General features: G+C 44.9%; 1 protein-coding gene across 4 annotated transcripts in view; it reads right to left on the bottom strand.

Annotated features, from left to right (window-relative positions):
* Nucleotides 1–24742, bottom strand: part of NF1 (neurofibromin 1) — a 163420-nt gene that overhangs the window by 97245 nt on the left and 41433 nt on the right. For 3 of the 4 annotated variants that reach the window (XM_077919457.1, XM_028707813.2, XM_077919456.1), the window contains 15 exons: nt 23686–23825; nt 22748–22870; nt 21317–21400; nt 20368–20484; nt 19520–19701; nt 19217–19428; nt 18547–18708; nt 17792–17895; nt 16561–16696; nt 11094–11156; nt 7322–7480; nt 6572–6669; nt 4985–5131; nt 3462–3608; nt 3003–3113 (listed from right to left, as the gene is read on the bottom strand). In XM_077919457.1, coding sequence (XP_077775583.1) covers nt 3003–3113; nt 3462–3608; nt 4985–5131; nt 6572–6669; nt 7322–7480; nt 11094–11156; nt 16561–16696; nt 17792–17895; nt 18547–18708; nt 19217–19428; nt 19520–19701; nt 20368–20484; nt 21317–21400; nt 22748–22870; nt 23686–23825 — 1985 coding nt within the window. The remainder of the gene's footprint in view (nt 1–3002; nt 3114–3461; nt 3609–4984; nt 5132–6571; nt 6670–7321; nt 7481–11093; nt 11157–16560; nt 16697–17791; nt 17896–18546; nt 18709–19216; nt 19429–19519; nt 19702–20367; nt 20485–21316; nt 21401–22747; nt 22871–23685; nt 23826–24742) is intronic. The other variant, XM_077919455.1, reaches the window with a different exon arrangement.

Genomic DNA, 24742 nt, shown 5'->3' with positions numbered 1-24742 from the left:
AATATTTTGTTGGAAGCTGCCCAGAGTGGCTGGGGAATCCCAGCCAGATAGGCGGGGTATAAATAATAAATTATATTATTATTATTATTATTATTATTATTATTATTATTATTATTATTATTATTATTATTAGGCTCCCCGTCCTTGGCCCTACCAGTCCCAATGGTCAGCAGCCGCCACACAGTTGGCAGTTCACACTTCCCAAGCATACTGCCCAGAGCCAGTGCAATTCTGGCCATTCATGTACCTGAATGATACATGGAAAATGTCAGAAGCTGACTTAGAACAAATTGGACTGTTTGTCCATCCGGCCCACTATTGTCTACTCTGACTGCCAGCAGCTATCCAAGGTCTCGGGTAGAAAGGACTTTCCCTATCACCTGATCCTTTTGTCTGGAGATGCCAGAAAATGAGGCTGGGGGTCTTCTGCATGCAAAGCATGAGCGCTTGCCTCTCCCCACACATACTCTGTTCCATGAAAATCACCATTTCTATACAGGGGTTCAACTCTGCTAACAGTTACAAGGCATTTGCAACTTGGTTAAGAGTTCAGGGCGCAAGTGGTTTGTAGGCTCCCCCCTCATTTAGCCAGGACACCCCATATTTACATAACCTTTGTGACCCCCACCTAAGCAGAGCTCTTTCCCTCACAAGATTTAATGTCTTACTGTCTGCACTTTTGCAAGGTAGATTTGCAAAAATCCCGTTCTCTGAAAGATACTGCCCTTGTGGCACAAAACAGGTTGAATCCATGACGAACATTTTATTTTCTTGCCCATTTTATGTGAAAATATATGATAAGTATTTGGCCCCCTTATTAAAGGAGGGGATTTATCGCACTGACGCTTCCAGGGTGTCTTATCTGCCGAACACTTGTAGGAACGATGTTGTGGAGAATGTGGCAAGATTTTTAAGCGACGTGGTGAAATTACATTACCATAGGTCCCAAGAGCTGTTTTCGTACCTCACAATGTCTGGACAGTTTTATCCTAAAGTATCTCCTACTGTTTTGTTTACTGTGTCGTGTTCTGATCCATGTATACGATGCACTTTCTCTATGTCAATAAAGGAGATTGGTTGTTTGAAGTGGAGTGTATTTTTAATGATCCGGCCATTCTGGCTATGGTTCAGCCAGATAAGTCTGTTTGTGGCAAAGTTTATTTAAAACCCCCCCTCCTCCTGCACATGTCACAAATTTCAAGCACATTGTTCCCCCACAACCAGAACACAAAAATTATTGTCACACGCAAGCACCCAGCATGCCTTAGTGATGCCTGTAGAGTCAAACTCCGCTTACTATTTGTCAGTAATTTTATGGACAAAGTGCATGGCCATTTTATGGACAAAGGATGAAGCTGGCGTCATAACTAACAATGGCGGTAGTTGTTTGAAAACAACGGTGTTTTTATGCCTACTGACATGTGGCACGTAGACCGCAGTAAACATGAAACGGAGTAGAAAAAGAAGCAAGAATTAACTCCAATGGGAGGCCACTTGAAAGAAGAGAGTCAGAAGGAAACGTACGTATGGCTACAGCATAACAATGTGCAAGTGTGGTTTCACTCCTCAGTTCAACCCAAATTTCCCTCCCATGTCAAAAGAGCCATCGCCTTGTGTCCTTCCAGTTCCCTTGATGCATGGCATATGCTATGAACACCCTCGCTGCACATGAAGATATAAAAATGCCTTCTTCCAAAGCAGCAGTCTACAGTGACAGGCAGCAACTGATTTACCGTATTTTTTGCTCTATAAGACTCATTTTTCCCTCCTAAAAGTAAGGTGAAATGTGTGTGCGTCTTATGGAGCGAATGTAGCAGCTATCCCAGAAGCCAGAACAGCAAGAGGGATTGCTGCTTTCACTGTGCAGCGATCTGTCTTGCTGTTCTGGCTTCTGAGATTCAGAATATTTTTTTTCTTGTTTTCCTCCTCCAAAAACTTGGTGCGTCTTGTGGTCTGGTGCGTCTTATAGAGCGAAAAATACAGTACTTCCAAGTGCCCCAATAACTTCACTGGCCTTGGGTACGACACACCTTGACTTGGCAGGGCAGGGTTTGGTGGGTGGGGAATTGCTGCTTCGTCCCGGGGAGCAAAGTGTCTTGGGCCAGTCCTGCCCAGCAGGCAGCTTGTGGGGCACATGCAAACCGCAGCACATCCAGTATTTTTTTTCACATTTGCTTCGCTTGCCCATCACACCAGGACTCCACTTCTCAAGCTCCTTGACTTTACACTTTTGATGATAGCTAACTGTTTTGTCAAGGATACCCTTTGCTGCACAAGCCTCATTTAGCTCAAGCACAGATATTTATATTGAACTGGTAGTCCAAAACAGGCACAGCAACAAGTGTGCACAGTGCAGACAATCTATGCCATATAGGCACTCACACACAAAACAATGGCAAAAGTTATTAGCTGAGGTTCAGGACGGTAAAGATTCAAGTTTGTTTTTGCATCTGTTGAGAAAACCTATTTTTTTTAAAAACCAAACCCACAGAACCCCACAAGAGCAATAAATTTGCTCTCTCATAGGAGTGCATGTAGCCTTCCACATAAAATACTGAAACACAATCCAATGTGCACACAAGAGTTGTGCAGATAGGGCCTATCTATGGAGGTCATGGAGCTTTTCGCAACTCTGAGAAGCCTGCAAGCAAGCCCAGTGGACACAGAGCACTTGCCTGAGCAAAGGAGCAGCTCAAAGATGGCAAAAATCCTCACTCCTCTTAAAAAAGCAAACCAGCGCTAGAAGCACTTGTGGCATATTTTGCACACACAAATAAAACTCACTTTGCTAATGTGTTCAGAACACAACAAAAACATTTGAAATGACCGAGGCATTGTTGTTGCTTGGGAAGCAAGAAAATGAACGCGTTTGCTCCTTCATATAGACAATTCCTAATAGTAAATATTAAATTTTAGTAAATATTAAGGTAAAAAAGTAAGTAAAAATATTAATAGTAAATATTACATAGTAAATATGAAGGAACAAAGAGAAGTGGTCTTACCGGCGAGCAATGTAGTAGAAAACAGGGTTGCCAGCCTTGGATGTCCCAGCTTGGTAGAAAATATTTAGTGTTTTCAGGGCCTTGAACTCCTCCTTTTCGTGCACCTGGTGCCTAAGGAGGCAAACATAAGCACAATGAAAATCTCAAATTAAGCTTGAGTGTCTACATCCCACCCCCAACCTAAAGCTGGCTGCCATCTTTTTCAGGCTTATTCAAAACCCTTGAATCACATGTTGGAACTCAAACAAAAATACTCCTGAGGCATGGCAGAACATGCAAGCAAACTCTAAAATAATAATAATCCTGGAATCTAGGAGTTTGGGAGAATGTGTGGGAAAAGAACCGTGAGCATTCAAAATGGGAAAAGAACCATGGGCAGCATTGTGTTTGCATGGGCCCCATGGCAACAGATTAACGCTAAAAGCTACTGCTAACAAGAGACATTCACAGATCCACTACCTAGTCATAAATTCTTCAAACTTGGAACTGGTGAGATTGATACTGGACCACTGCGTGTCCGCCACTGGCTTGTGCTCAGGAGGACCAAGGTATGCCAGCAGAGTCGCCATCTTGTCAAATGGCCGTCTTCCAACAGCTTTGTGGTCCCTAGAGAAACAACTGCATGTTATCAACAAAACCCAACAACAACATTTGTAACAACCGGTGTTTTTAGATTTCCCTTCTCTTCCGTTTCGGTACAACATGCATCATCCTGCATGCATTAGTAAGGAAATCAGACAAACATTTAGTGTGGAAAATGCCCTGCGTTATTTACGCAGACAAAATACACTACAGAGCCCAGGTTGCTTTCTGCAAGCATCGCTGGCTTCCAACGCCAACCCTCCTCCCACTCTCCAAGGTTTAATAAAGTGTGTAAACAGATGAGTCCCATCCCATGTTCAGATTTCTGTTCCCGATTATCACTGCAATTCCTCCTACAACCCATGCTCCACCCATCCTATCTGTGCTTGGCTTGCTCTGTGCCGCAGCACTAGATGCTATAATGAGGCAGACTTTAAGCTGTATCCAATGGTAGTCATACTCAGAGCAGATCCACCGAAATTAAAGGACAAGACTAACACAGGCTGATTCATTTCAATGGGTGCACTTTGAGTAGAACTTACAACCCTGACTATCCCAGCATCCATACTACTAAAAAGCAAAATCACCCACAGCAGTCATCAGAGTAGAGGGGTCACCAATCCAGCACTTGGGGAGGTTTTCCTGAATGCCCCTGTGCAGGTACCCCAGACTCTCAGCTTTCATTTAAGAAAAGAATTAAGTTTCTAGCCGTCCTAGAAATAACATGATGGGCCAAAATATACAGGTACCTTCTAAGTGATTTCTATGAAGAGTGAGTGGTTTGTTTTCCCAGGTAATACTCCCTGTTGCTATTGAATGATATAGACTTCCAACAGATTTACAGTCCTCAAAAAACCGAGGTATGGAACCAAATATCATGACATGTGTTAATACACTTTAAAATGTATATACTTTATTATATTTATGATCTATGGTATTGAAGAACCTTGATCTATTTTGACATATTATTTTGACATATTATTTGATATTACCAGCTGAAGAAGGCGTTTACTCCAAAACAGGGCCCTGTCCTGGTCACCACTACTGAGTCGTACATCTGATTCACACTCCGGATACTCCTCTTTGGCCCTATTTGATTCTTTATTCTTTATTCTGATTTTATATAATATGGACTCTTTTTGACTGCCATTGAGACTTGTATAAAACAATTGTTGTGTACTGGTATTTTATGTACCTTTATACTATATCACTGCATAATTGAAACTACACACCCCATGGCAGCTACTTTGTGACTAGCACCCCCAGCACATTCTCAAAATTCAAGACATGCCTACTAGCCCCCGAAAGATGGCAACTGCTGCCCTACAGTATGTTCCTCTCTTTCTCCTTCAGCTCTGACAAAGCCAACGACTCTTCGCCATTGGTCAAGCTACTTCTACCTGTTGCTGGAAAGGTACTGGCCAATCTTCTCCTGATTGTTCCAGAGGAGCCGGTGCAAAGCAAGGACGTTGCAATCGCTGATGAAAGAGAGGCTGTGATTGACTGTGTCGCTGGCTGGACAATCTGATGCAATGTCAAGGAAAAACCTACAGAGAAAGGAAAGCCGTTGCTCTCTTTAGCAAGGATCTCACAGCTTCTCACTACAACCAATGGGGTATTGGGTTTGCTTTTCAAGGAACACACATTGTGGTTGAATAGTACGGTGTTCACAGCAAAATTATTAAAATTACCAGCAGGTACACCTAAATTTCCCCAGGGAAAGTATGCTTGTTGCTAGGGATAATGTGGCTACAGTGCTATGGTTAAAACGATCAGTCTTGGCAGTCATATACACTCTGACAGGAAACCTAATGGAGGGCATAAGGAGCTTCCAGACTTTCCTGGCCCTTGTCCGGTGCAGCACAGCACACACCATGACCAGGAGCTGCATAACAGCAAAAGGAATATTCTTGGAATCCACAATGTATGCAACGCTGACATTGATCTCTGCACATTTCTGCCTCTTTTATTTCTGGGAGATCTGTTTTGCTACGAGAGTAAAGGCAAACGTGATATGAGCTAACCACCCCGCACTTCCCACCCCCAATGTATTTTTAGAAAGAAAGAAAAAGAGCAGCTGTGCTGGAACCACAAAGATCTGACCAGCCCAGCATCCTGTTTCACCCAGTGGACAACCAGATGCCTCCAGGAAGCCCACGAGTACGGCAAGAAGGTGAGAGGCACCCACTCCACCTTGCTGCTTCCCAGCATCTTGTACTCAGGGGTGCACTGCCTCTGAACTGAGTAAGCCCAGATATCATGGCTATCCTCTTCCATGAATTAGTCCAATCCCCTTAAAGCTGAAAGATTTTGTGGACCAGTTCCATGCATGGTCTGCGCCTGCCTGATCTGCCTATGCTGGATCACTTCTCCTGTCTCTGGTCCTTGGGACTTAACGGTTGCCATACTTGGATTTAGCCATTTGCCAGCCTCTGGCCTGTTTGACTGCACCCTCTGGAAACCTAGCCCATGCTGGAGAGACAGGCAAGGCCTCTTTCCACCTGCCTTGCCCCACCCCCTGGCCCTCATAAGGAAGCTGTGCCTCCAGTCTCTGCTTCTCGTTTTGTATTGTGCACTGTGACTTGCTGTTGTTTTATTGGAGTTTAGAAATCACTTATTGCAACTGTTCAGAGTGGATTTCTGTTTAATCTTGAAATGCTGATATTTAATATTATTCTATATTATTTTAATGAATGTTGAATGTTATTTTATTTGCATATTGTATACTGTATTACACATATTGTCTTATTTACATGATGTTAGCTGCTCTGAGCCTGGCTTTGGCCAGGGAGGGTGGGATACAAATAAAAATATATATATTAATTTATTAATTTATGCATGCATGCATGCATGCTTGCTTGCTCTGGACCACACTATTTGCCTCTGGCCTTTCCAACTAACAGAGCCTGCAGATCCGACCCCTCTTGGCCTTTACAGACTTATAAGGGCAAAGCTCTCTTTTAAACTAAGCATTGCAACTACTTTACCTTCGTGCTGCATCAAAGTTGCTCTTCACAAAGTCATTAAAAGGCCGCATGTGCTCCTCCTTTGTAAACAAGACGTGGTTGGCAATGCTCTGCAGTACCTAGGTTAATAAAAAGAACTGGTGAAGCAACCAATCGTGCCGTGGCAAGCTGTGCCGTGGCAAGCGTTCTCTTCTAGACGTTATTTCTGCATACAAGGGATTCGTTTTAATCCAAGACGACTGAACATTTGCAGGCAGGCTCTGGTCTAGTCCAGAGGACAAAGGGCCACTTTGTGGAGCATGGTTCTCCAAAAGCAGATCACAAATGCTTTACATAAATAAATGAACAACATATGCTATACTAGCAGGCTGTAAGAAGGGGTGACTTTTTTGAACGCTCCCCCCCCCCCAACCCACGAAACAAACAAACAAAAACTCAATCTGGGGCAGGCAACCTTTTATTCCTATGGAATACCACAGTCCTGCCAGGGTAATGTGCTGTATACTGTCAGTGGGAAGTGCTGAAGCCAGTGATGGGTGGATCAGGCTTCCAGGAGAGGGATGCGTCACTCTCGCCAGAGGTCTGAACTTGCAGAGGGCTTTGGAAGTCATGCAAAGGGCCGCACAAAATTAAGCAGAGGGCCAAAGCTTTCCACGTGCGCCTTAGGTCCATTTCAAACCCCTCACAGCAATAATTTGCCAACTGTTTCACTCTGCACCTCACTCAAAGACCCAAAAACGCCACACATGTGCAAGAATTGCAGTTCTTTACCTTTGACATTAACTTCAAGCCCCTTTCAATTCTTGGCGGCGGCTTCTTATCCAATATCCCAGCCTCATATGGCGAGACGATGGCAGGGTTGATGAACCTCAGGAACATGGCACTCCCAACAGCTCCAATGCTGTTCTGAGGGAACCGCTGGCTGACAACCTAAATAGCACAAGTTGGGAGTTTGATAAGGACAAAACTTAAATGAAGGGCCGGAATGAGTACGGAAAAGAAAAATGAGAGGCCTTTTCAGCTCCCTATTCGTTGCCAAACCTTCCACATGTGTTACTGTACAGGATAAACAGAATAGGGTGCCAAACCGGACCTCTCTCGTTAAACAGGTCAGATCATTATTAGAAGTTAAGGAAGAAGAAAAGAGTTACTGATAATAGTACAGACAAGGCACAATTTTACAGCATGATTCCCCCCACCCTGCTCTCTCTCACACAAACATATTCACATTCTGTCTTGTGGTGAAGCCCATGTATGAGCAAATCCATATGAGCAAGGCCAAAAACTAAAAAGCCATTTTGCAGTATGCTAATTTAAAAGGAAGGCAAGAGTTTCTTTGTACCTGAAAAGTTTATGCACAAACCTTGAGGTGTGGAATGACAACTTTGCCAATGAAACCAAAATGCTCATTTATCAAACTATAAAAAAAACCAAAAAGAAAAAGAAAAGTTTTGCTTCAGTACACCCATCAGCAAGGAACTCTCAACAAAACAGGGAAGTCAGCAAGGTGTAGAGGTTAGAAAGCCTGACTAGGACCAGGAAGAAAAGAGGCCCAGTTCCCACTTAGCCAAGAAATTCACTGCGTGACCTGCGCCCAGTCACCTCTCAGCCTAACCTCCCTCATTAGGCTGCCATGAGGATAAAAAAGAGTGGGGCAGGAGTAGGCATACCACCTTGAGCTCTTTAGCGGAATGGTGGTATATAAATGTAATAATATATAAATAAAAGTCATGAATAGAAATAGCCCATTCATTAAATTCCTGATTCACGTGTCACATTAAACCAGTGTTTCCCAAACTAGGGTCTCCAGCTGTTTTTGGACTACAACTCCCACCATCCCTGGTTAGCTGGACCAGTGGTCAGGGATGATGGGAATTGTAGTCCAAAAACAGCTGGAGACCCAAGTTTGGGGAACACTGCATTAAACCATTGTTTTAACATTGCTCTTAAGTTCCCACAGCACTCCTCTGCCTCTCCTGCCACACCACTGGATGAACAAGTTTACTGGGCTGTCTGAACCCAGGTTCCCGTTTGTCTCTTTGCAAACAAATCATGAGGTTGCCACTTGGGGACTGCTTGGGAGGTGGGGGCCGGAAACAAAGCATGTGCACCAGAGCAGCACGCATTCACAATAAACCATGGTTTGTTTTAAACCACGGCTTAACGTATTGTGTGAACTGGACCAGTCTCTGCCAAGAAATTGCAAAAAGCACTCCTGTTGTGTATGTTGCATGTGAGAAAGTAATGGAGTGTTTGCAAAATTAACTCTGGGGGCAACATGCAGAACACTGCTTATTTCCTCTAAAGGGGAAAAAAAAGTCCAGAATTAAATTGTTCATATGCTTTTCTGCCTGTAATCTTTGAACGTTCTGGTTTAGATGTAACAGGGCTACCCTAACGAACCACAATTTGCTGGAGCGTGAATGAGTACGACCTCTTGGAGCTCGCCAAAGATTGGATCACAGTTCACAATACTGATTTCTAGGTAGCTCGTCCTGGGGTGGGTGGCGAGGAGGTTCAGAATCATGCTGGCCCATATGTGCACACAGACAATGCCCATCTGCAAAGGATCTTGGGTGTGAAACCCCAAATCTGCCATCCAACACAAGGACATTAGGCAAACTCAAGAGGGAAGGTGAGCAGGCCAAGCCAGCTGCAATCACAATTCCCCAGCGCATAATAATAACAAACACATTCATATCCATACATATCCCGCTTTCCTCCTACAATGAGACTCAAGGAGGAATACCTGAGTGCTGCCCAGTCTCCCACTGAGGCACTGGCGAGGCCCAGAACTGCTGAGGTTCAGCAAGGCTACTGAACACACACACAGGCCAATTCATGCCAATTCGTAGAATAAGCAAAGCCAAGATAAATTGGCTATACAACACTAGACATTAACAATTGCAGGACACTTGGAATTTCAATGACTAATTTAACTCAGAACACTGTGTTGTTCTTTAAAGGGAAGGACAAAAGAACTGGCACGAGATCCTTAAAATGGATACTGGTTTCTAAGAACCGGGTATTTTCCCAAAAGCTGTTCATATTAGCAACCTGCAGATGGTAGCTGCTGGGTCCCAAATCCCACATATACCAGACTGCCAATCCAGCATTTTATATAGATAGTCTCCTGGAGTGGCACTTGAATTAGTGGTTTATGAGAAGGGTGGTTGCAGAGGGAACAATGCCTCAAGACATGGCAGGTGTCTTCGAGCAAGTTGTGCGCATGGCTGCAGCCACAGAACATGTCAGAACAGGCCGAGAGAGTTGGGCCAGTGCCCATTTCATCTTTGAGACGGGCAGGAGCACCCAGGAAAAACCCCCCCACAGAAATCCAATTGGAGTAAGAGCCCTGAAGTTCTGTCATTGTGCAGCGGGCAAGATTAGAAGAGAAGAAGCACATCCATGGAGGAAAACACAAATTCATCTTCCACCCTCATAGCAAGTGGAAGTAAACAGTCTGCTCCCATCTTGTGGACCAGTCAACACCACCCATTTTTTTTTAAAAAAGTTCTAACTGAACAGAAAGTCACCCGAAGAGATTTGTCCTCTGCAAGGTAGGCAAAGGCCAAATGTCATTAAGCATCAAGAAAGTCTCGTGTGTTAAAAACAAAAACATGAGCAAAGTAGATAAAATACTGAACCCGCTATCCGTGTGTGCCCCCCCCCCCCCATAGTAGCATTTTGGTTAGGAAACACTTTTGGAAAGTCCGACACAAAGGACACCCAAAGGACACCCAGCATCTTTCGTTAAGGTTCCCGGGTTCACTTCTCTTTCACACTTTGGAGGGAAAGTTAGAAAGTAAGGCCAATCCATTTGTGTACACGTATTTTACTCCACCCTAACCTGGTATAGGTGAACAACTGAAATATTTAGAGTATGTTATTGGGGCATTCTCCCCATCCCGGCCAGTTTTGGAAGTTGTTTTCATAAAAAGAGGGTTGCCAAGGGCATACACTTAACTCAGCCCATCATGCATATAGTAATTGAATGAAGAGCCTCATGCATCTTGCAATCCACATCTACTTCCTTGCTTGCTGTTGCTCATACTTTAATGCTACCTACTAACTGGTGTTGTTTCCAGTTCTCATCAGAAAGGTCCACCTACTTCTCTTGAGGAATGCCTTCTTTTTTTTCCTGGAGGTCCCTGCAAATACCAGTGCACACATATGCCTCGCCCTTATTTTCTGACTTTCCCCTTCTTATTTAGCATTGCAAGTGACGACAAAGAGAGGTTCATCAGAATGATGATGCAGAGCTGCAGAGGTTCCCTTCCAAAATTGAAAGAGGCACATTCAAGATTTATTTTTATTTTTTTCGTAAAAAAACAACAACAGATGTGACTTCAAAGTCCAGTGTTAATTGAAATGAAAGCTCTTTGGTGCCAGAATTAGTAGAATGATTTTTACAATGAAAGTCAAGTAGAGGCTTGAAAGTGGAGAGCTTTTGGAACAGAGAGAGCAAAATAACAGAAATCAAGAAAAGGGGTGTTCTGTGTGCTTTGAAAGAAATGGCTAATAAAACTTCTCCAAAACTTACTGATTTTTTGTTTTCCTTTTTTTCTTTTACGGTAGCTTTATTCAGGAGAGAGTGGCAAGTTGCCTACAGAACAGAGATGAGCACAAACAAGTCACAGCACCAACCACATACACAGCAACAAAAGAAACCCCCAATGTCCACCGGTACACAAAATTACACGATCAAATGTAACAAAAACAGAACAGAAAATGAAATTACACACTCATGTTGGATGGAGTTTATGTTTCATGTGGGTGACCACAATTTGTCCACAAATACGAAAGCAAGCAAATGTCGGGTTCCAATCATTTCTACTATTTCTGGCTAGGTTGAGAATTTTTAAAGAGTATTTATTTGCTAATCTGTTGTGTGTTATTGCATGTATTGTCCAGAATATATGCTTTGAGAGGGTCCAAATCAATTCTTCCCAGTCCCGAAGTTAGATGCATAATCAGCACTGTACCAGAACTTGTAAATGGTTTTTTAAAAAAATCAACACCAAGCCCATATATGAACTTTTTTTTTTTTAAGTATACCATGTAGAATATGACACCAAAGATAAAAATATTCAGGTCCCCATTCTTGCAAAGGATTGAAGTAGTGCTTCTTTTCTCCCCGCTACCCACACAAAACCTTTTGCAATAAACAGAGGGAAACTTCGCAACCTTATTTGACCAGTTCAGGCTTTAGAAGAAATATGTGCATCTGCTTCAGCTGAGTAAATATTTGGCAACTGTGGCAGGTCAGCTTCTCCCAATCCACTCATGCATTGGGCACAGGCTAAACACCCTTATCCAGCAATGCTTGCAGGATATTCCAGGTCACCCGTTACCCCAAGAACTGCAGCTGTATAATTCATTCTATCCTTACCCCACACATGAGTCTGTGACATGGTGCACCTGCTGCCTAGCAGGCAAAGCAAATGAAACATTAATGATTAAACTCTCTGCCCTTTTAGAAACCAAGCAAAGTATTCTCGAGGTATTTACTAGTCCCTCATGACAAAATTGGTCTGGAAGGTCTGGGTCCCTGGGATAATTGGTCTCTTATTCACATGGGGGGGAGGGAGGGAGATAAGCAAACCTATGCATTACTAGAATAATAATTAATTACTTATACCATGCCCATCTGACTGGGTCACCCCACCCACTCTGGGCATCTTCCAATATAATATAAAAATACAGGTTGCATGTAATTTAGTTAGGTAGCTTTTGTTGTTTAAAAAAATGCTTCTATTTGCATACATTGACAATGATTTGTGTACATTTAGAGGATTTTTTTTAAAAAAATTAAGTGGTGTGGGTGTATATACACGCTCCCCAACTCCAGAGATAAGGGAACAATTGTGTTCCCCTTCCCTTCTCAGAACTTGGGATCCAGGACTCCTGCAATGGACTGGCAAGCCTATTGAGACAAAGTGCCAAGCCAGCCACAGGAAACAATCTGTTTTCTCCCACCAGAGGCTGGAACATACATGTTTCAAGTTAGCAGCCACCCAGTGAGATCAGAAGCCCAACCAGCTTCTGGTAGGAATCGGCTGTAATTAAGGAAGCCTCTCCCCACGCACATGCAGCACTGAGTTGCCAGAGGAAGTTGCATCAGGGTTTCCTCCTATCCAAGGAGAATAGGACAGGAACAACTTGTAAGGGTTAACCAGTGATGGCCAAACTTGGCCCTCCAGCTGTTTTTGGACTACAACTCCCATAATCCCTGGCTAACAGGACCAGTAGTCTGGGATGATGGGAACTGTAGTCCCAAAACAGCTGGAGGGCCAAGTTTGGCCACCACTGGGTCAAGCAGATGGCATATCTGGGGCAGAGGGTGGGGTGGGGTGGAGAGGAAACCCGGCCTCAGGGTAATGCATGTCCTTGCCTTAAAACCGACACACAGATCTTCACTGCTTTTCATCTAGAATAGCAAATGCAGCCCAGTTAACAGAGTCATTTGAGGAGCTTGCTCTTGGCCCTCGCTTTGGCAGTTCTCCCCTATTTCCATGCATGCGTACACTTGGGAGAAACGTAGGGGGATGAGTGGCTGGGAAGAGAAGCCTGTGGACCTCACCCTGACGGCTTGGATCCTCCCAATCATGAGCTGGAGCATAATTTCCTGCCTAGGATGCCTCCAATTCCATCAGTTAGGCAGAGGAAACTGCAAATCCCCTTCCCCCCGGAAGAAAACGATTCTTCAGTGCATGCACAGCAGCATCCAGGTTTTAAAGACGATGCGTAGAGGCCTCTTTGGGTCTCTGGTCAACCCCCCACATTATCAGCTCCCCCTTTACACAAGAGCAAGTTTTCTGGGGGGAGGGGAAGAGAACAACTGGCGGGGAAGGCTGGCAGCAAATTTAACACAAGCCAGGCCCAAACCTCAGTATGAACTGATTCAGAATGTGCTCAGTCACTACCGATAAAGTTATTTACAACACCAGGTACCACAGATCCCACAACGCAACCTTTAGGGAAAATATTGTTTATGCCTCGTGAGGATGTAAGTAAGTAGATAATCGATCCATTAAATAAGGGAGAAACTGAATCATCTTCACAGCAGTTCTCTAACAGCCTCTCCCCAATGGAGAAGTAACCTTGAATGCTTAATACTTTCCATAGCATCTCGAACTTTACAGTCACTACACCATAAACTCCATTAACAAAATTCATTGCACGCTCATAGATTTGGCTGCAGGTCTGCATCTGAAACAGAAGCTGCAGACTCAGCTATTGTCCTGCACACTGTTCTATTGGGGGCTGGACAGAACCGGTTTTTACTTGGCAAAGGAGAGCACCTACGTTCTATACCCAAAGAACGAGACTAGCAAGCAAGGGCATTTGGGCCAAGTTCCCTTCCGTTACTTTGCAAGGCCCACATGTGACACGTCTCCAGTAAATGAGAGGTGTGGACATAATCACAGAACGCTCTTCCCTAACCCTGGGAATTTCATGCTGAGTGACAGTGAGAAGCAGTCACACCTATTTCCCCACTCAGTTAGTTGTCATTTCCAGAGGGAAAGCTCTTGGGAAGGATTTCACCATGATCCTTCTCTAAAAGGAGCTTCATTCCTCCTGAGCAGCTTTAATGTAAAGAACAGGGATACAAACATCAATCTCATTTCATTGCTGTCCCTACAGAATTGGCTTCTCAGTTGGACGGGAAGAGGAGCAAGTTAACTAATATTGCTGATACTGCAAAGCTTTGGGGAAAGAGAACAGATGGTAAGAGAGGAAGATGTTTGGAGGCAAACCGATTATTCCTGCCCAGCAAAGCAGAAAGGACTACGTTGCTTCAGACGGACCTCCATCTTCTTTTATGACCCTTCCTGCCACCTCTCCTATGCAGAAACTCAACAGCTGCTTGCAGGAGTGAGGAACACCAGGCCCAGGGACTGAATGCATCCCTTCAGGCACTTGGGACTCTCCCTAGGCCACACACGCCCTCCCTCACCAGCTTTGCCCCACGCCCTTAAGTGTGACCTTGAACTGTGATACAGTGCTTCTTGCTTGCTCATAGCTGGAATGCAGGCTACTGTGCAAAAGGCAAGAGCCACCATCTCCTGCCCCACCCACTTTTGCCTCTGGCCCCACCCACCACTGGCACAGGTCCCCAGAAAAAGGCTCCCTACCACTCAGTGCAAAAGCCAGATTTACTCCTTTATCAAGCCTGCTTCTCTTCCTTCCTCTTTGTCAGGGCTCCATCCAGTTCAGAAATATTGTGTGATGCTGCCTGAAACAGGACTGCCTTAGAATGCACAACTAAATTCACCACCCAAGGGGAGGGGGAACAAACCTAAACCCTCCTTGCATTGAACAACTCACCTGCTCGCTCTAGGTAACCAGGAATTCCATGCAGGTGAGTGTATGAGCTGGCAGAGAAGAGATGGGATCCCTTCATTTCTCCTCCGCCAGTTTTCTTGGTTTCTACACTGGTCATAGAAGATGCAAAGCTCTCTCTCTCTCTCCTCTATCACATTGTTTGGTAAAAGAATATTTTTTTTAACCACCCTGCCTAGCGTCTAGCATTTCAGCCAGCATAGTAAAAGAGGTCTGTATCCATCTAGTTCCTACTCGGAGGAGACCGATTGAAATAAATGTGCCTAAGTTAGCATCCATTTATTTCAATGGATCTAGGACTAGCACTGGATGCAACTTAGCAGGCAAGTATTTTAATTTTTATATTTGCAAGCTACTAAAAAAGTTTAGAGTTTATTACCAGGGCCATTGTAAAAAGGTAAAGGTACCCCTGCCCATACGGGCCAGTCTTGACAGACTCTAGGGTTGTGCGCCCATCTCACTCAAGAGGCCGGGGGCCAGCGCTGTCCGGAGACACTTCCGGGTCACGTGGCCAGCGTGACAAAGCTGCATCTGGCGAGCCAGCGCAGCACACGGAAACGCCGTTTACCTTCCCGCCAGTAAGCGGTCCCTATTTATCTACTTGCACCCGGGGGTGCTTTCGAACTGCTAGGTTGGCAGGCGCTGGGACCGAGCAACGGGAGCGCACCCCGCCGCGGGGATTCGAACCGCCGACCTTTCGATCGGCAAGCCCTAGGCGCTGAGGCTTTTACCCACAGCGCCACCCGCGTCCCCAACGCGTTTTTTCCTTGAACTACTGCTTTTAGACGTGCAAGAAGCTTTTCATGTAGAGGATGACACACACACACACACACACACACACACACACCCCTGCATTCTCAAATGGGCAGTCCCAGGAGAATAAAGAGATTCTCATCAATGTGCAAGCTCATCTCTCAAGCGTTTAACCAGCCTTTCAAGTACAGACAGCGGACACAACTCATGTGCCCTGCACAGTGCATATAACAGCACACAGGTGGAACTCTGTAAATCACTGCAACAGTAGGTGATGCATCAAAACCTCAGCAAAGGCAAAAGGTTGGCCCCGGTAACAACCAAGATGTAATTTATTGTGCATGAATTTCCCTAGTCCCGCAGAAGCAAACACAACGAAAGCAAGAGTTCAAAAATAAATAAATCAGCAGCAGTGCCCTTGGAGGGTGATCTGAAATGGTTTAAAAGGCTCTTTCTTGTTGAATCAAGGCCAGGGAGCCCATCAGCCCTGTCAGTCAATAACCTGGGGAAGAAACACAGACCACACAGCATTGCATTGATCAGACAGACAGACAAAGAATTGGAGGAGAAGAGAGAGTGGCTCACATCTCTCTGAGCCAGTTGCCCATTTTCTTCTATAAGGAGGCTTCCTTCAACCACCAAGAATGCCTCTTTAACTTTTCCCCAGGCAATAGGGCCCAATGCAGGCTGCAACAGAAGGGACCCTCACCTTCATGGCACAGATAAGGGGAAGTAGCGCTTCTCCAGAGGTGGCTGGACTCCCAACTCCCATCAGCCCTATCCAGCATGATGGCAGTCAGCGATGATGGGAGTTGTAGTCCAACAATGTCTGGAGGGGCACAGCCTCTCCACCCTTTTCCCAACACTGTCCAACGAAATGTACAACCTAGCGTTGCCAGATTCAGGCATACCTGATAGAGACAATGGCACACGCTTCGAAGCTGAGGTGGAAACTCTGCAGAGGAGTTGATAATGGCATGGAAGAATTTCTCTGTCATCTGGAGAAGGCTCCGCTGGTTATCATCAAGGCTTTCGGCGGATTCCAACCTGTAAGACAGGCCTGTCAAGGCTTTGCCAGGCTCCCTAACTTTATTGGTGCTGCTAACACCAAGGCTGCAGGTTCGATCCCCGTATGGGACAGTTGCATATTCCTGCACTGCAGGCAGGTTGGACTAGGTGGTCCTATGGGTGCCTTCCAACTCTGCAATTCTATGATTTCTCCAGCACAAACTACGGCTTTGTTTCCTTCTGCCTATCGCTGTAAGTTTATCCCCCAAGCCTGGCATCTGGATGGCATCAAAATGCAGAAAGGGCTGCTTTTGTGGGCTGGCCTCCTTAGCATCAGCCAGCTTTAGTCTGAGACCATCTGCAGATTTCTTGCCCCCTCCTGTCTGCAGTGAAAAGCCTGGAGCTTGGTCTTCATAACACAGAGAGAGCAACATATCCCTACTTCTATTGCACCAGATTTTAATTGTAATCTGCTATGGCAGCCAAGCTAAAAAGCAGAACACAAATAAAATAAACGAGCCCTGAACAACAGTAATGTCGTATCAGTCATGCACAGCTGGCCGTTATCTGAGGATTCATATTTGTAACTTGAAGGCAGGTTATGATAGATTAATGAGACGAGAGATGGGAACAAGAGAGTTGACGGTGTTCCCTGCTGATCCGGAAGCAGGGAAAAGCATCCAGAGAGCTCCAAATCTACCCAAAGGGAAACCAGAATGGGCGCTGTGACTACAATATGCCAGCTGTGACTCTCAACCTCTCCCTATAAGGCAGGGGCAGCCAACATGGTGTCTGCCAGCTATTGCTAGGCTACAATTCCCATTATCCACGCTAGTGGGGGCTGGTGGGAGTTGCAGTCCAACAACACCTTGGAGGCTATCACATTGTCTGCCTTTGGTGCGAGGCAGCTGTGGGGAACCTTTTGCCCTCCAGGTGTTGCTGAATGTGAAGCATCGCTCAGGGCCACTCTACTGCACCCTACATTCCCTGCTTAGAGTTAGGATCAGGGCCTCGAGCAACGGGGCTTGCCAGTCAAGGGTGGCTGGGCTGCAGTGTGTTAGGGGGAAAGTAAGCAGAATATTGCAAACTTCCTCCTCCCCTCTCTGCTTCCTTCCCACCCACCCTGATTCAAACCTTGTAGGGTCCACCTCAAAGCTGACGTGCTGCCATTCATTTGATGTAATTACTGCCCTTAATAAAGGCTCCAAAAGCTTCTGGAGGTAGGTTGCCCCATAAACCTGCAAGAGAGAGAATAATCCGGTTGGCGATTTCAAATTTGTGCAAATTAAAAAAAAAAAAAAAAGAGGAGCGCTGTGCATTTTTGTGCTGTCGCTGCTTTAAGAAGTCAGTAAGGCTTCAGAGAGTCAATGAAAATGACATCTCCATCATGTTCAGGCACTGCAATATTTTGCTTTGTATTTTGCCTAGCTCCACGCCACGGACAGCTCTCTGCCAACTAAGGATCACACTTCATGCATCTAATGAAGCGGACTCTAGCTCATAAAGGTTTACGCCACAAAGCTGTAGCATGCTTGGAATATGCACTTATTTGTTTCTTTAAAAAAAGTTAAATGTGCTGCCCTAGTAAAATCAGGGCACAGTTTAAACTAATTCCACGTTTTAGAGTTGATGGCTTTAAAAATGAATTAACCAAGTAACCACTTTGCTGGATTACAGCTATGGAATTTAAGACACAGTCTGCACTGAAGTGATTTTAATCTGACAACAGCACAACTGCAATGGTGCACCTAGACGCCGAAAATCTTTTGAATCCATCTGATTTCGTGTTCTGGGTGAGCCTTCCACCCCATATCTCTCTCTCTCTCTCTCTCTCTCTCTCTCTCTCTCTCTCTCTGTGCCTCTTTTGAATTTATTAAGATCAAACGTACCTTAAAACAGAACGTCATTATTTTGCTAGCCAGACTGTTTCCCCTGAAGAGCGTCTGCATCGAGTCTGCCAGCTCAACCTCTTTAGAAAACATGTTCCAAAGCAGCTGGTAGAGCAAGTGTCTGGAGTCAAAGAGGGTGACCAGGACCCGAGCCAGTTCATCCTTTCAAAAACAAAACACATAAAACCCAGTCCTAAATATTATTCTCTATGTGGAAAACAAGAACAATGCCAGGTCAGGATGGTGGGTTTCCTTCTCCAATTAAAAAGGATATAAGGAAACAGCACTTGGAAAGAGCTTTCTCTGGAAAGCTGCTGCCAGTCAGAGTGGGTGCTACCAGGCTAGAAGGACTAACAGTCTGACTTGGGAAAGGCAGCTTCCTACATTCAGAAATAGAAATATATTTTATCAGTAAAGCTCTGGTGGCAATAAATCCCAGTTTAAACTATACAATATTCCTTGTGTGCATCTCATTCTATTATTTTGCGTCTCCAGTGATAACCTTCCCCCTTGCAGCCTGAAAAGAAGCAAGTAATTTTAATCAGCAACAATACATTTCATATCAGTGGCCACAAACAAGCCTTGAGGGTTGCACACGACCTGCTGAGTTGCTTGCACCCAGCACTCACCAATGCTAAAGAACATTCAAGAATAACCAAAAGCATCTTACCCACTGTGAACAAGGCACTACATTCGCCAAAGCCATAGCAATGGGCAGCTCTCCTTGGTCACCCATCATGGTGACCAACTCCACCAATCTCTCGAACCGGTCTGCCAAGACAGTTTCTGCCAGGGTATCAAACTCGGTGCCCTGCTGCAGAATTTTGGTGAGGACCTCCATGAACGTTGCTCTTGTCTGAAGATCTTTGTGATAGCCCAACCCTGCCAGCAGACAACAACAGAAACGTTTAGACGATGAAGCCCTGCATTTTGCTGCGCTTCACACAGCTACGGTGAAGTTCCCCTGTTTTACCTATTGAGTGCATAAGGCCACTATCCACGTTTGCGTTGAGCAAGTTTGACATGGCCAGGACTGTGCAGTGTCGTAACGAAGCCAGCCTTCGGGACATCCCTCGTTTTCTGCCGCCTGTTTGCGCGCTTTCGTCTTCCACTTCGCTGCAGTCATTGAGGAGGTTCATAAACAGGGTAAAGTACCTAAAAGCGAGACACAGTGGCTTGCATCTCTCTGGAGAAACAGTTCCCCCTGCCCTCTAATATGAGGAATCCATCTCTCCTACACAAAACCAACATTTCCCAAAAGGATATGTGTCTAGGCACTATGCCCCACTTGCAGAACTCTGTCCCCAAGGAAATTCACCTGGCTCCAATCTCATCACTTTCTGGAACAAGGAAAAGCCCACTGTAGTTTCTTTTAACCTTATATTTGGCCCTTCTGTTGTCGTTTTAACTGCTCTCCCTCCTATGAATTTTATTGTTTTACTGGGAAGCCACTCTGAAAATAGTTATCACTGAAGAGTAGCCAGTGAACCAGCCAAAGCTGGAAACAGGAACTTCTACCCAGCAAGGCCACTTGGGCCATCTACAACAATGTTGGATCTAGGATTAACCCCCAAGCTACGAACGTGCTCCCATTGGAGTGCAACACCATCCAGAACAGGCTGATGTCCTACTTCCTGGATTTGAGAAGCTGGACCACATAACAGCTCTGTCCTTTCAGGATTCAGTTATGCTTGTATGTCCTACAGACTAAAACCTGCTGCCCTTCCACAAGGCTGCTGTGTCAGCATGCCCAAGTGGTAATAAAATTCTAGCTGTTTTAGTCAACCGGGTACTAAATAAAATAAGGTAAAGGGCCTTTACTTAAGGAACAACTGGGATTTAGCTTCCATCAATTCAACTCCATCTCCTTCTTCAGGCTGTAATGGAAGTCCCGCAAGAAGAGACACCACAGCTTCCATGCTTGCTTGGTCCAAATCTCTGAACAAAGCAGGAAATAGACCATCGTTAGAATGGGGAATGTGCAACCCCCTTCACACATTCTGAAAATGGGCCAGAGCTTTGCTCCTGCCCTTTGCCGTGCTACACAGAAACAACTGGTCACATCTTCCCCATTGTGCCTGTGGGTGTGTTTTTTTATTTAAATGTTTCATAATCTGCCCTTGACACAAGCCCCAGGACAGTTTACAAGGCAAATAGATAAGAACGCGCAAAAACACCACAATCCTTTGAAAACACATAATAAATCACCGAGTAACAATTACTAATAGCAGAAGCGGTAGCAATCGGATCTCTCCCCTGAACACTCGCTGAAAAAGATGCTTCTTAACCAACGGCCTAAAACTACAGAGACACAGCCAGGCATACCTCCGTAGGCAGGGAGTTGTGTCTATGAGAAGCCATCACCCGAAAAGACCCTTTCCTCACACAACTATCTCATAATGAGGCAGGACCACCAGGAGGTCAGTATGGAAGAACCTGGGACTCCCAAGTGCTTACTTGCTAATGTGTTTGTTTGTTGTCTCCTCTGCTAATTTACACAGGCCACTAGAAATGGGAAGGCTGGACCCGCAGCCTAGGCCAAGTGATGCAAACACTCATGTAATTCAATATGCAGGTGTTATGATCTTGGATCAGCTCTTTCTTTCTTTCTTTCCCCCACCCTATAGTGAGTGGAAAACGGACTCCTATACAGCAGCTAGTTCCCACTTGCTATTAACAAAGCACCCGTCAAAGAGAAATCTCTGTTGTCCTGTTTCTGCAAAAGATAAGCATTGTGAGATTCTGAAGTGGCATCTTAAGCCTCTCTCACCTTGTCAGACACTTCACATCCTCATCTGTTGCCTGGTTGGATGTTCCCATAACCCAATCTGTCAGATATTCCACCATCTTGTTCCTAAAATTGCATATTACAGAAGATTCAAAAAACAAATTTATACTAAATTAAAGCAAAAACATAGCAGTGCATTTTTAAAATGCTAAAAAAAGATACCTTCCACCAAACATCTACACACACAGAGCTCAACCCAAGGCCACCTCTAGATCTGTCATTTCATCACTACCTCTCAGTCCCCATTTTATGACTCTTTGTTTGCTGTGTTTGAGCTACTATATAAGCTTTTGTTTTGAAGTTCCTCGGGGTAGACCTTCTCAACTGGCACAGAGTTGAGTGAGCTGTTCTATTGCAATAGCTATAATAAACGCTGGCTCTCTAAATCTGGATGCTGGACTTGAAAATAGTGTCCTTGGTTCTGTGGTTTATTCAAAAGGTGGTTTGTTCTTCACCCGGGTAACAAACAGGTGTAGAGGCTAACTCTTACCACAGGAGGATTTAGGCTCAAGCATTCTTCATATCGTTTTGAGCGATTGTGCAAACTGGTCCAAGTGGCAGAAACTAGAACGGCTGCAGGCACTAATAGCAAAGGTATTCTTGTATTGTGGCTACTAAAGGGCCATCCAAAAAATGATAGATGAGAATGGTCTTGTGTTCAGATGAAAAATGTAATTCTATGGCGATTTTATCAGGATCAGTGTCAGCACTGTTACCGGGTTGTTGACCCCTGCCTTAATTTCCCCCCCCTGACCTGGCATCCTTGAGCTATGTAGGCAGTTGGATCTAGTCATCCTTTCAATTTCCCACAATGCCTCTGACCTAGTGTTGCTCTGGAGCCTACAAAGCATATCTATCACCATCACTACCTGGATCTCCGTCACCAAAGCCAAGTAATCCTGCCAAAGCCCGCTGACGGAAAGGAAAGCCCAACCATCAGAGAATATTTTGCCCAGGACCCACTCAAACCTGGAGCCAACCTCACATTGATTTCGGTTTTAAATATATATAGCATGGGTAGGCAAACTAAGGCCTGGGGGCCAGATCTGGCTCAATCGCCTTCTAAATCTGGCCCGCGGACGGTCCAGGAATCAGCGTGTTTTTACATGAGTAGAATGTGTCCTTTTATTTAAAATGCATCTCTGGGTTATTTGTGGGGCATAGGAATTCGTTCATCCCCCCAAAAAAATATAGTCCAGCCCCCCACAAGGTCTGAGGGACGGTGGACCGGCCCCCTGCTGAAAAAGTTTGCTGACCCCTGATATATAGCCATCAGATAGACAGATAGACACAGACATAACTAGGTATAGGGATAATAACTGTGGCAAGAAACAGTCCACCTCAACCAACTATTTCCAAGAAAAACAGGAAGATTAGCACAGTATTCTTCACTTAGGCAACACCAACCCTCACCTGAATTTCATCTCTTGACAGAAGGAAAGATCATCACGCCTCTCCATCATTACCTTCACGAGCTGACAGAGTTTAGTTTTTATCTGAATAGCGTGGACCTGATTCCCCAGGACGCGCACGTATCTGTGAAAAAACAGGCCCAAGCTTGAGTTTAGGTTAAATCTCCTTCTAAGGACTCGAGCATCTGGTGGACACCTTCAAAGCAAATACATGTCAAAACAACAGCAACAGCCTGAGAGGTATTTTTCTGATAAACACACAGGCCTCTATTAAATGCTGGGAGTGACCCATCTTACGACGACAGTAAAAATATAGGCCATAGAGCACGATGACAAAAAAGAAATAGAGAGTCAAGACTTACTTAAAATGGTACCTGAACTAGGTGGTGTCAGGTGAGGAATTCAGCCTGGGGGAGGAATGCAGGAATCTCAACTGCAGCATCCATGACAGAGGGCCATCCAACCTCTGCTTAGAAACCTCCAAGGAAAGAGAGTCCACAACCTCCCAAAGGAGTCCAAAGAACCAGTACATCAGGGTGGGCCACCTGTAGTCCTCCAAAGGTTTTTAGACTACAATTCCCATCATCCCTGATCCATTGGCCATGCTGGCTGGCAGGCAGCTGATGGAAGTGGGAGTCCAATAGTGAGGGAAGGAGGGGTTCACAGGAGTCCCAGTCCTGCCCCTCACCATTTCAATCACCTGTAGGCAACTAGTAAGAATAGGCTAACTTTTTAAAGTGGTTTTAAACTGCTTTAAATATTGTGCAATACTGTATTTTAATATTTATGTTGTGTTTCAATTGTTGGGAGCCATTCTGGGACCTTAGGGTAAAGGGCTGGTAACATAATATAGGAGTAACTGCAGTGGTATTAACAACAACAACAACAACAACAACAACAACAACAACAACAACAACAACAACAACAACAACAACTTGCCTGACAAGGTTCAGCATCATGGTCTCAATGCTGGCTTGTCCCAGGTGTTCTGAACTCCCTTCTGTATGATTATCAAGCAGGTTCTTCATAATTGCAATGGTCTGCTCCACAAACTGGGTGTTGCTGTCATTCAACAAGACCTGTAACAGAAGCAAACTGTGCTGTAGTTTGAGTTTTCTGGCCGGCATGCCAACGAAACTCATAAGCCTAGACTAAAATTGTAATACCCAGTGGTGCTAATCCAAGCTGAGTTCATAGACTGAAAGGGACATAAGTATAATTATTCGCTTAATGACCTCTATATCTGCGATGAGTAACAGGCACGCAAATTTGCTACCTCTGGCTGCCTCTGAAAGAAGACATATTCCGCACTGAACCGGGGAAATCCCTCCTACAGCTTCCCAGTGGCTGCTAAAAAGCCCTGAAGGGGAAGGCAGGAGGCAAGGAGAAGGTTCTGGGACTACCAACGGCCTAAGGAAATTCTGTTGTATTCTTTTATCTTTTCACGCTACAAAAGTACTAAATAAAAACATGGCCTTGAGCGCATGGGCAGAATGGTGGTACAGAAATGCAAGCAAACCTATTGCTGGGAGGGGCTAATAACAGGCACTGTGAACATCTGTGAATACCCCAGAGCTACTGACATTTGGCTAGTCTCACTAAAATGCTGCAAAATTTGGGAGCCACCCATTATGGGAAATTGGGTGCTGAAACTAATCAGGTCTGGGTCAGCTCACTGCCTGGATAGAAACCCCCTCAAGTAACGCCCCCGCCCCCGTCAGCTATGTTGGTGCAAAAATGCAAACTAGTGTTTGGGCTGAAATTTAGGGGTAAGCTGGGCATAAACTCCCAGTCTAAAAGTGTTTTAGGGGCTTCACTTATCTCTTACATACTGTATTCACTTTTTTAAAAGCCAGGTGAATTTAACACTTTTTAAATTCTAATAAATGGGTTCAATTGAAACTAGTAACCAGTAGACCAAGATATCCAATTGCTTTTAGCTGCACACCAATGTATTCATTTAGGTTATGGAATTCCCTGCTTCAACCAACACCCC

This window comes from Podarcis muralis, chromosome 15, assembly GCF_964188315.1.
Source record: "Podarcis muralis chromosome 15, rPodMur119.hap1.1, whole genome shotgun sequence".
NCBI classification, from domain to species: Eukaryota; Metazoa; Chordata; class Lepidosauria; order Squamata; family Lacertidae; genus Podarcis; species Podarcis muralis.
The sequence above is the reverse complement of the archived record's forward strand: the minus strand, read 5'-3'. Positions and strand labels throughout refer to the sequence as shown.